This window comes from Sus scrofa, chromosome 2 (genome assembly GCF_054392235.1).
Source record: "Sus scrofa isolate SSC_HxYL_T2T_F1_AM1 chromosome 2, Sscrofa_HxYL_maternal_Yorkshire_Landrace_v2.0, whole genome shotgun sequence".
Classification (NCBI taxonomy): domain Eukaryota; kingdom Metazoa; phylum Chordata; class Mammalia; order Artiodactyla; family Suidae; genus Sus; species Sus scrofa.
This window is the reverse complement of record NC_139384.1, coordinates 66,577,471-66,589,727: the sequence shown is the minus strand read 5'-3', so window position 1 is coordinate 66,589,727 and position 12,257 is coordinate 66,577,471. Positions and strand designations below refer to the sequence as shown.

The following is a 12,257-nucleotide window of genomic DNA, read 5'->3' as shown; positions in this document are numbered from 1 at the left end:
AGGTGGCAGCACCAGGCACCAGGTGTTCAGTGCTGGCTACATATCTTGCAAAGACCCAGCCCTTTTCTCAGGGCCCCCATCACTTCCCTGTTCCTCAAGCTATAAATGAGGGGGTTGAGCATAGGTGTAAGGACCGTGTAGAAGATAGAGACCACCTTGTCATGGCTTGGGGCTCGGTAGTGCCTAGGTCTCAGGTAGATGAACATGGCTGCCCCATAGAAGAGGGATACAGTTGTCAGGTGAGAAGAACAGGTGGCCAGAGCCTTTTTACGGGCCTGAGCAGAGTGCATGTGGAGCACAGCCTTCAGGATGCATGCATAGGAGGCCAAGATGATGGAGAAGGGCAGGAGCAGCATGAAGACACAGCAAGCAAAAAGCAAGGTATCAAAAATGGATGTATCTGTACAGGTCAGTTTCAGTAAAGCTGGCACCTCACAGAAGAAGTGATCCACATTTCTTGAGCCACAGTAGGGTAAGCTCATGGCTGCCACCATCTGTATCATTCCATCTATTATCCCAAAAGTCCACGAACTCCCAGCAATCTGGAGACACACCCGCTGACTCATGAGGATGGAATAGTGAAGTGGGTGGGTAATGGCAATATAGCGGTCATAAGCCATGAGTCCAAGCAAGAGCCCTTCGGATCCCACGAGAGAGACAAAAAAGCCAATTTGTATTCCACAACCCACAAAGGAGATGGACTTTCTGCCCAACAGAAAGTTGACTGCCATCTTTGGCACGATGTCAGAGACCAACATGAGGTCCATGAGGGAGAGCTGACGGAGGAAGAAGTACATGGGTGTATGGAGTCGAGGATCTTTGTAGATGAGGAAAATGAGGAGGATATTTCCACAGAGGGCAACTATGAACACAACCATAACCATAGAAAAGAGGACAAGATCAGTCTGTCTATGAGAAAAGATGCCCAGGAGGATGAAGCCATCTATAGATGATTGGTTCAACCATATTCCCATGGTTCAATTGCTCACGATTACCTGAGAACATAAAGAAATTCTGAGATTGAGTGACATGTCTTTATTTATCTCTGGATTATTACTCTTCAGTCAGCTGTATCTTTCATAATTCATTAGAGCTCAACAATATATGCTTAGGGACATCCAAGAGGATACTCTCTCATTTTCACATGACACAAATCGAAGGATTTTGCTAGCTATGTGTACATGTGTTTTATTTTGTTTCTTGTGCTTTGGTGTCATAACTAAGAGTCCATTGCCAAATGAAAGGTCATGAAGATTGACCCATATTTTTCTTCTAAGTGTTTTATGGCTTTAACTCTTATTTAGGTCATTGGTCTATGCTAACTCATTAGTGTATACAATGTGAAGTAGGGGTTCAACTTCACTTTTTTTTTGTATATGGATATCCTGTTGTTCCAGGAGCATATGTTGGAAAGACTGTACTTTCCCCATTGAATGATCTTGGCACACTTGTCAAAAATCATGTTGCATAGATGTGAATTTATTTGTAGATCAATTCCATTCTCCTGGTCTATATGTCTATTCATGTGCTAGTACCATATTGTTTTGCTTACTGTAGGTTTATTAGTCAGTTTGGAAATTTTGTTCTTTTTCTTTTTTTAAATTTTTGTGCTCAATTCACATTATTTTTTATTTAAACAAAATTTTATTATAGTTGATTTACAATGTTCTGTCAATTTCTGCTATACAGCAAAGTGAGCCAGTTATATTTACACTTCTATGCATTCTTTTAAAAATATTATCCTCCATCATGTTCCATCACAAGTGATTGGATATAGTTCCCTGTGCTATATAGCAGGATGTCATTGCTTATCCATTCCAAATGCAATAGTTCACATCTACTACCACCAGGGAGGTAAGCTTTGTGAGCTGAGTTCCTGCAAAATGGAGCATGTCTTGACTCATTAAAAAAAACATGGCCAGGTGTCCTTTCCAACAACAATGCAAATGTGTGGTGATGGGGCTTGGAGGGAAATCCAGCAGGAACAAATCATTGTTCCTACAGTTTTCATATACCATCTTGCCCATATTAACCTCAGACTAAATCAACTAAATGAAAAAAATGAGGTCTCATAACGCTCATACCAGATGTGCAGAACAATTCAGTTACATGCACCTTCAAATACACACATTTCACATCTCCTCTTCGCCCCCCGAACAACTTATACTACTTATACTACAATACTATTTTGACTAATGACATTGAGAATGTTATTGTCATTCTCTGAAAATCACTACATGTTCCTCTCTATTTATGTGTGTTGAAATGCAACTGCAATGTCTAATTACTGAGAGCAGAGAGTCGCTGACCTTTCATTTTAGGGGCCCTTTGTTCTTGACCTGAATGTCTTGACTGATCCCAGCTGGATTCCTTTCTATGTGGGACAGTGAGTAACAATCTAAGACATATCTTCAGGTATGTATAAAAGACAAGGATGTTCTCTGCAAATGGAAGAGAGTTACCATTATGAGATACTTGTGTGGGGTATATTGAGACTACTTCATCTCACTGTAAAGGTGAGATGAGGACACTCTCCAAAACATGCTCCCTGTGTCCAGACACAGGATAATTTCCTAAACTCTGATGGGCCTGCTTAGATCCACCACCAGGCAGGTGGGCTGTGTGAGCTGTATCCCTAAGGAAGGAGCCCTTCCTGACTTGGGCCCTATAAGACCAAATAAGGTATCCTTGCCACCAACAACACCAGTATGATGTTGTGGTGGAGATGATTCTACAGGAGTAAATCACTGGTACCTCCAGTCTTCAGGTACAATTTTGGCCATATAGGCCCCAGGATCCCCCAACATGTAGATCAAACCAAGTCCCAGACTTCACAGAAATTCTTCCTGCTCTGCTCAGAACACCCATCCCTACCCACCATGTGCAGAGGCACTCAGCTGGCCAAATACATCTTTAAGGGGATACACTTTTCTCTCACTCTCATCCCCTTTCCCAATTTTCACCTTTCTCTATTTTATCAGAAATACTTATACCACACTTACACTACAAGTGCTTGTTCCTGGGAAGACTTTTCTTTGCAGACACAACAAATATAACAACAGAAAAACTGCAAGGGCATCCAGAGCTCTGGATCTAAGATCCAGCTCTGTTACCACTAATCGTGGACCTCTTTTTTCAGCACTCAGACCCTCTGTCAAAGGAAGAAAATCATGCTTCTTCTATTAGCACACCCATGACTCTTCACAAGACAGTTTATGTGTAGCTTTTCAGGTAATGGTTGTGCAAATGTAAATTGTACTAAGATACTATGTGGGTCACTAATGAAATTTCTCTCCCTACCCTGGATAGCTCCCTTGAACACTGACTCTTATACCCACTGTGAATTCAATATCTCCATGTAGATGTGTAATTGCCTGTCCTGAACAAAGTGGCCAAACAGAGCTTTTGGTGTCCCCTAGAGAGACATCTACCCTCATGTCCTTCCTATCTTGGTTAATGGAAGGCTGTCCATTTACCCAGAAAAATGACACATGGTGACACATGTTATATCCTTGACTGCATGCAAATACACATCCCAACCATCAGTTACCATAGCTGGCACTTCATCCAAAATATATCCACCCCTGACCACTTCTCACTTCTTCAGACTCCCTTCTGGCACAATGTTTTCACTGTTCCCCTGAATGGTAGTAATCGCTCCTAACTGGATTTGGGTTCCCATGCCACACTTGCCCATGTCCCTTTGGGTATGACACAAATTATTCATATGGATTTCTTTGTTCACCTGTTTCTCAAACCAGAACCTATGTCCTCTTATCCTACTTTTTCTCACTGGGAAATTCCTGGTTCCTAGAACAATGGCTGGCATAAATTATATTCTCAGTATATATTGTCAAATGATTGATTTTAATATGCAAAAAACTCAAGAATTATTCTAGCATCTCATAGGTTTATTTTTCCTGCTCTCAAAATTCCTTTATTTCTCTGGGTTAATGTCTTCATCTTTCTTCCAAGAAATGACACCATATGAGGAGTCACCTTGTATTGACAATATTCCTTCAGGGATGGGGTGACTCTACATCCTATATCAGCCCTTTCCTTCCTCCCCCTTCACCTGCACTTTTCCCCACTCATCCTTTGTCTTCCTGCTTTATACCACTCTTCAGCCTATGAGCCATTTGCTGAACCATTCAATCCAGACAGAGGGATAGAGGAAAGGAAAAGTTCAATGAAATATCAAGGAAATAAAAAGGAAAGTAGATCAAAAAAAGAAGACTAGAAAAAAAAATGAGGAGAGACATAACATTAGATAGTTAATGCCCAACTTCCTTCAAAAAAAGAAAAAAAAATCTTGATTGAGGGAACAATAGGAGGAAGAAATGCTAATCAGAAAATAGAATAAAGGGAAAAGCCCCAGGCATCAGCAACAGAAACTGCAAGGAACAGAGAGGTAAGTGAGAAGAAAAAGACCCTTAGTAAACTTCAGGTGGGTTCCTTGGGAGAAAAAAAAATATTTGGCATATTACTTGTGGAGGAGATTCTGGCATCAAAATCATTTCTTCATTCTTCTCTATGTTTGTGCTTACTGGGTTGGAATGGAAAGGAAGGAGCCCCCCAGCTCTAAACTCCTTCCTCAGCCCCCACCAACCTCTCAGCCAGGCTATGGATATCCAGGTCACTCTCAGCCTCCTCATGACTCTGTAGTTCACATGATGGGGCATAGGCAGATAGAAGCTTCGCCTTAGCAAAAAGGCAATGAGAATAAGTGGACTTACTCAAATATATGGGGGTGGGCAGATGAGGACAGTCCCAGGATCTTCCACCTTCTGTGGGCTGCCTCTCAGCTCAGGTTGCAATACTATGGCCCTCTTCTCATTAAGTACTTAATGAAGAACCTGAGTGAAGAAGATAAAACTGTCCAATCCCAGGGGGGCCCACAAACTCCAGCCCAAGACTAGGAGCTCCCAAGATTATAATTAGAGATCTCAAGAGGGATCTTGGAACAGACCCAGAAAAGGGACCAGTGGGACAGTATGAGAAAACCCACCATGGGAGGGGCCCAGGGCAGCCAGGGCCCAGGAATGGGGGGCAAATTTTTTGGTGTGCTACCCCCATCACAGACACATTTCAAAGGTATCTCAGTGATCTCCAGGGTTTACAAGGGGTCTCTACCTGAATCTTTCTTAGTCATATTTTCCTGCACTCTGCAGTCCACACCTGTCCTTTACTTGTCCCACAAATTCAACCCACATTGACTGAGGCCCCAAGATGTACAGAGCACTGGATGAATTGTGCTGAATAAAATGTGGCAACTGAATGCCATCCTGGTCCTGAAGTTTATAAGCCAGTGGGAGGGAAAAAAGAGCATCCACCTTCACAAAAATCAGGTGGTGGCATAGAAACTGGGTGTCATACTTAACCCTGTCAGACATTTCTGTAAGCTCAGTGCTACACATGGTTTTCTGTGAATTGTCCTGTAGCCTAGTTATTATGTCTATCTTCCCAATGTTATCATAGATAAGCATTGTCTTCACTCTCAAGAGAGTCCCAAGCAGTAAATATCCATCTATAGATGAGTGGATTAAGAAGATGTGGTACATATATACAATGGAATAATACTCAGCCATAGAAATAATTAAATTAAACCATTTACAGCAACATGACTATAACTAGAAATTCTTATACTAAGTGAAGTAAGTCAGAAAGAAAAAGGCAAATACCATTAGTGGTATCACTAATATGTGGAATCTAAAATATGGCACAAATGAACCTATCTACACAACAGAAACATTGACATAGAGAACGGAATTGTGGTTGCAAATGGGGAGTGTGGGGGGAGTGGAATGGACTGGGAGTTTGGGGGTAGTAGATACAAACAATTACATTTAGAATGGGTAAACAATGAGGTCCTACTCTGTACCACAGGGAACTATATCCAATCTCTTGTGATAGAATATGATGGAAGATAACATGAGAGAAAGAATGTATGTATAGGCATGACTGGGTCATTTTACTATACAGCCAAAATTGGCACAACACTGCAAATCAACTGTACTTTTATTTTAAAAAAGAATGCCCAAGATTGGATGATAATTTAATAGACATTTCAGTTTTGGCCTTAAGTTCCAGGAAAGCAAGGTTGATTTTCAAAATGACCAATTCCTTGGAAACCAAATGGCAATTTGTCTTTCTTTTAACTCTTTGGCAAATGACTGATTTTTATTTTATTTTCACAACAGTAGTAAGACAGCAATACCTGTCTTTCAAATTGGGGTTAGTATATGCAAAATATTACATTTAAAATGTATAAGCAATGGGGTCCTACTGTATAGCAGAGGGAACTATATCCAGTCTCTTATGGTAGAACATGATGGAAGACAGTATGAGAAAAAGAATGTAAATATATGTTTGACTGAGTCACTTTGCTGTACAGCTGAAATTGGCACAACACTGTAAAGTTGTGCCAATTTCTGCTATGTAGCACAGTGGCCCAGTTTAATATACATATATGTTATATATATATAATATAATAAATATTATATATATATTCATTTCCCTATATTTTCCATCTATTACATGCAAACTCCCACTCCATTCCACTTCCTGCCTCTCCCCACAAATCTGTTCTCTATGACTGTGAGTTTGTTTCTGTTTTGTTTTCTGCTTTGCCGATAGGTTTATTTGTGCCATATTTTAGATTCCACATATAAATCGTATCATATGATGTTGGTCTCTCACTGTCTGACTAACTTCACTTAGTATAATAATCTCAGTTGTATCTATGTTGCTGCAAAAGACATTTATTTTTTAGGGCTGAGTAGTATTCCATTGTATCTATGTACCACATACCAATCATTCACTCATCGGTTGATGGACATTTAGGTTGCTATTGTATATAATGTTGCAATGAACATAAGAATGCATGCACCTTATTTTTTTGTCTTTTTAGGGCTGTACCCATGACATATGGAGGTTCCCAAGTCAGATCTGTAGTTGCTGGTCTACGCCACAGTCACACAGCAAGCCCAGATCTAAGCTGCGTCTGTGACCTACACTACAACTCACAGCAATGCCAGATCTTTAACCCACTGAGCAAGGCTAGGGATTGAACTTATGTCCTCATGGATACTAGTCAGATTCATTTCTACTGAGCCACAACGGGAGCTCCATTTTTTTTTTTTTTTTTTTTTTTTTGCTTTTTAGGGGTGGCATATAGAAGTTCCCAGGCTGGGGGTCAAATTGGAGCTGCAGATTATGGCCTATACCACAGCCACATCAACTTGTGATCTGAGCTGCCTCTGTGACCTACACCAGAGCTCATGACAACCCCAGATCCTTAACCCACCGAGCAAGGCCAGGGATTAAACCTGCATCCTCATGGATACTAGTTAGATTCGTTACTCCTAAGCCACAATGGGAACCCCCACGTGAATATATTCAAATTATAGTTTTGTCTGGATAAATGCGCAGGAGTATAATTGCTGGATCATATGTTAGTTCTAATTTTAGTTTTCTGAGGAACTGCCATACTATTTTCTATAGTGGTTATACCAAGTTACATTCTGATTTGTCTTTTCCTATTGAAACTTTATCTGATAGAGACCCATCTAAAGCTCATCATTACTATTCTCACCTTCCAAAAATTCAATCCACATCCCGACATTCCATGAGCTCCTACAGAATATCATCTGTACAACTGGCAATTTATTCTGTTCCTCTCACTATCCTCTATTAAAACAACAACAACAACAAGGGAGAAAGTTCCCATTGTGAGCCCAACTAGCATCCATGAGGACATGGGTTTGATCCCTGGCTTTGCTCAGTGGGTTAAGGATCTGGCATTGCCATGAGCTGTGGTGTAGGTCACAGATGCAGCTCTGATCCTGCATTGCTGTGGCTCTGGTGTAGGCCCGAGTCTACAGTTCTGATTGGACCCCTAGCCTGGGAACCTCTATGTGCCATGGGTGTGGCCCTAAAAGAAAAAAAAAGACCAAAAAAATCAGGAGTACCCATTGTGGCACACTGGAAATGAATCCAACTAATATCCATAAGGATGCAGGTTTGATCCCTGGCCTCAGTCAGTGGGTTAAGGATCTGGCATTGCCATGAGCTGTGGTGTAGTTTGCAGACATTGCTGGGTTCCCACGTTGTTGTGGCTGTGGCATAGGCTGGCAGCTGCAGCTCCAATTTGACCCCTAGTCTGAGAACTTCCATATGCCATTGGTGCAGCCCCAAAAAGCAAAAACAAACAAACAAAACAAACCAATTGAAAAATGGGAAAAAGATTTAAATAGACACTCCTCCAAAGAAGCCATATGGATGGACAAAAGGCATATGAAAGTATGCTCAACATCACTGATTATTAGAGAAATTTAAATCAAAACTTCAGTGAGTTATTACCTCACACCAGTTGGATTGGTCATCATCAAAAAGTCTACAATAAATGTTGAAGTGGGTGTAGAGAAAAAAGAACCCTCCTACACTATTTATGGCAATATACTTTGGTACACCCACTATGGAGAACATTATGGAGGTTTCTTACAAACAAAAAGAAGTACTGCTAGATAATCCAGCAATCCCACCCCTGGGCATATATCTGTAGAAAACCATAATTCAAAAAGATGCATGCACTGTGTTCATTGTAGCATTATTTGCAATAGCCAAGACCTGAAATCAACCTCACTGTCCATTGACAGAGGAATGGGTAAAGAAGAAGTGATACATATATATAATGGAATATTATCAGTCATAAAAAAGAATGAAATAATGCCATTTGCTGCATCATGTTAAGTGACTATATATATTCTGTTATAATTTTCCCTTATAGGTTATTTCAAAATATTGAGTATAATTCTCTGTGTATAAAGAAGTTCTTTGTTGAGTGTCTATTTTATATAACAGTAGTGTGTATATTAGAATACCAAGCACTTTTGTATTTTAGAATTCGAATATTTTTTATTTTTCAAAATAAATTACCTATTTCTCTCTGAGCTAGATTTACTGTCTGATTTACTCATTAACTAATGAGTTAAATAAATTATCTGAAATGTATTCATTTGATATTGAATGGTAGTCGTTTTTTGTTTTTTGTTTTTAATGGCTGCTTCCCTGGATTATGGAAGTTTGTGGGCCAGGGACTGAATCTTAGCCACAGAAGCTGCAGCAACTCCTGATCTTTTAATCCACTTTGCTGTCCCTGGGATCAAACATGTGCTTCTGAAGTGATCCAAGCCATTACAGTCAGATTCTTAACACACTGTGTCACAGTGGGAACTCTGAGAGTTAGCATTTTTAACTGTGTAAAACCAAAATTCATCCAGACGAGCTCATCCAGAAAATGGATATATGATTCAATCCTCCCCTTTACTTAACAGTTTTTAAGATAATGAATTAAGAATTTAGAACAATCATTTTAAATCATCTGATGACAGAGATGGTAAATAAACATATTCAATGTATTAATTAACAGCAACATCCTAATCAACGACACCAAGAAGGGTTGGAGAGTCAGGAGGCCAGCATTCCAACCTGGAGCCCTGTGTCCTTGGTGAACTGTTGCTACCACCCATGGATGGCTTCTCTGATCAATCAATCTCTCTCAGTGCAGGGAAACCTGCACATGTCCATCTCCTTGAAGTAAACTGGCCTTAAAGAGAAGCAGGAAGAGCCTAGGAAATGTAGAGAAGAGAAATTCAGGATAAAGACTTGTGTGGTCAGAACTCCTCTAGAGTCTAGAATCCAGACTAGGGTCTCCCAGTCTAGAATCTCCTTTCCTTGGAAAATAGGAGTTGACTGAGTGGCTTAGGGAACTTCCCGTCCCCAGGCAGGAAATACCTGATGCCCTCCACCAGGATCTGGAAAGGCCTTAAAGAAATGCACTAAGATATATTAAAGTGGGAAGAAATAGGCTGGAAAGAAGGAACCCAGAAAAACATGGAAGAGAGAGCGTCATGCTAAAACCCTGGCAGAATTTTTAGGGATAAAGAAAAAGTCTTCTGGAAACAAAAATTATAGCACAGAGAGAACATTCATCCTCATCCATAATGGTGAGCAGTGTGGGAGAGAGCCAGACTAGGACTGGGGGGAGCTTCTCACTGAGTGTTAGTGGAGATGTCTCTGCTTGGAAGAGAGCTTTTGCTGGGCCAGGTATAGCTCTTGACTGTGAGGTTTTCTCTCTGCCATCACTCACTGCCACTCACTGTTCTCCCCTTTGCTGTAATGAAGGAAATTTGCTTCTGTTTTCAGAAGTCCACAGAGACCCCATCTCTGCCACACCTTTGTCCTCAATCTGTCAATTAAACTCCGAGGAAAGGAAGCCTCCTGCAAAGTTCTCTGTTCACCTCAGCTGCACCAACAAACACATTACCCTAGGGGCACATGGAAAGGAAACCTGGGGAGTGAGGTCAAGAGACTTAACTCATCTGAGCCCCAGTTTTCTTATCTGCAAAAGGGACATAATGATGTTCACCACAAGTTTATAGGGACATTACACAGTAGACAATCAAGTCATCTCTCCCTGGTAGCTCATATTAGTGCCATGGCCCTCCATCATCTCCAAGCCTGAAAACCAAGAACAGAAATGCTTTCCTGTGGCTTTTTCCAACTCCCAGAACCCAGTTATGTTCTCTCTCTTCTCCCTGCCTGCAGCCAAGAGTATTTTCTCCCAGTAAAAAATGACTTCATTGTAAATGTGTTCAAGGGCTAGTACAGAAGTTGGCTAGATGGATACAAATACCAATAGCTCGAATAAAAATGTTTGAAAATAAGTTATCAAATAATAGATCAAATTATTTTATTTATGTTTCACTCTTAATCCCCCAAAGGAGAAATAATATAGTCAATTTTCCTGTTTTAGAAACTGAAATGAGGAGTTTCCATTGTGGTCATTGGGTTAAGGACACATCGTTGCCTCTGTGAGGATGGGAGTTTAATCCCTGGCCTTGCTCAGTGGGTTAAGGATCCAGTGGTGCCATAAGCTATAGCATAGATGAAAGATGTGGCTTGAATCTAGTGTTACCTTGGCTGTGGCATAGACCTGCAGCCGCAGCTCTGATACAACTCCTAACTCAGAAACTTCCATATACCATGGGTCTGGCCATAAAAAGAAAAAAAAAAGAAACTGAAATGATAAAATCTGGCTAACTTTGCTAGAGCATTGTACATATACAGCACTTTCATGTACATTTTCAATGTATCAGGCATTGTGAATATACCAATAAGTCCTTATCACTTTCCTCATGAATCTTACTTTATTCTTTGAAGAATATAAAGCCATTAAGAAATCCTTATTAAGTTCCCACTTACATAGGGTGAAGGATGAGCACTCTGTAAGAGAATTTTACTAGCTTGTTTTTGTCATCTGGAATCCTTTCGTTTAAGACACTAGTTTGAAACAGTATAAATTAATAGGAAAAATGTGTTATGTATGTATACTAATAAGGAACATAGCAGGGTGCCTGTCACATAGAATGCTCTGAATAAATGGTAGAATTAGTGATAGAATTCAGCTCAGAGCATTCTCTGGTAGTAAAAGTAAACCATTTGTTTATTTATGTATTTATTATAGTTGATTTACAATGTTGTGCCAATTTCTGACTTATAGCATAGTGACCCAGTCTTTTTCTCATACAATCTTCAATCATGTCTTATCCCAAGAGACTGTATATAGTTCCCTTGCTATACAGTAGGACCTCACTGTTTATACATTCTAAATGTAGTAGTTTGCATTTGCCAACACCAAACTCCTTGTCCATCCTATTTCCTCCCACAGTCCCCTTGGCAACCACAAGGGGTTATTCTCTATGTTTGTGTTTTATAGATATGTTCATTTGTGCCATCGTCCAGGTTCCACATATAAGTGGTACCATATGTTATTTTTTCTTTTTCTTTCTGATTACCTCACTTAGCATGAGAATCTCTAGTTGCTTCTATGTTTCCAGAAATGGCATTATTTCATTCTTTTTTATGGCTGAGTAATATTCTATTTCCAGTTTTAGATAATAAGTGATAACAATCTCAGACCATACTTCTGCATAGTGGTTGAGTTTACAAAGCCCTACTTTCTATTTTAATGCATTTTATAGAAGAATAAGTCCAAAATGTTTGGGTGGCAAGTGGGGTAGCTGTTTCACCAGAGTTAGAGGGTACTATTTTACAGTTTAAAAAAACCTCATCAATCCTTCAGGTACAAAAAGCCTCATTATTAATGAGAAAACCTATACTAGATAGAATAGATTATATACCTGAAAACACAAAGCCAGGAGGTATTTGAGCCAGTTAAAGAGTAACCAGGCTGT

The 12,257-nt window shown here is 40.0% G+C and overlaps 1 protein-coding gene across 1 annotated transcript; it reads right to left on the bottom strand.

The window, feature by feature from the left end:
• Positions 1 to 26: 26 nt before the first annotated feature.
• Positions 27 to 974, bottom strand: LOC110259308 (olfactory receptor 2V1). Its single transcript, XM_021083417.1, has one exon. It carries the CDS (start codon positions 972 to 974, stop codon positions 27 to 29), a length of 948 nt encoding a protein of 315 aa, XP_020939076.1.
• Positions 975 to 12,257: the final 11,283 nt, after the last annotated feature.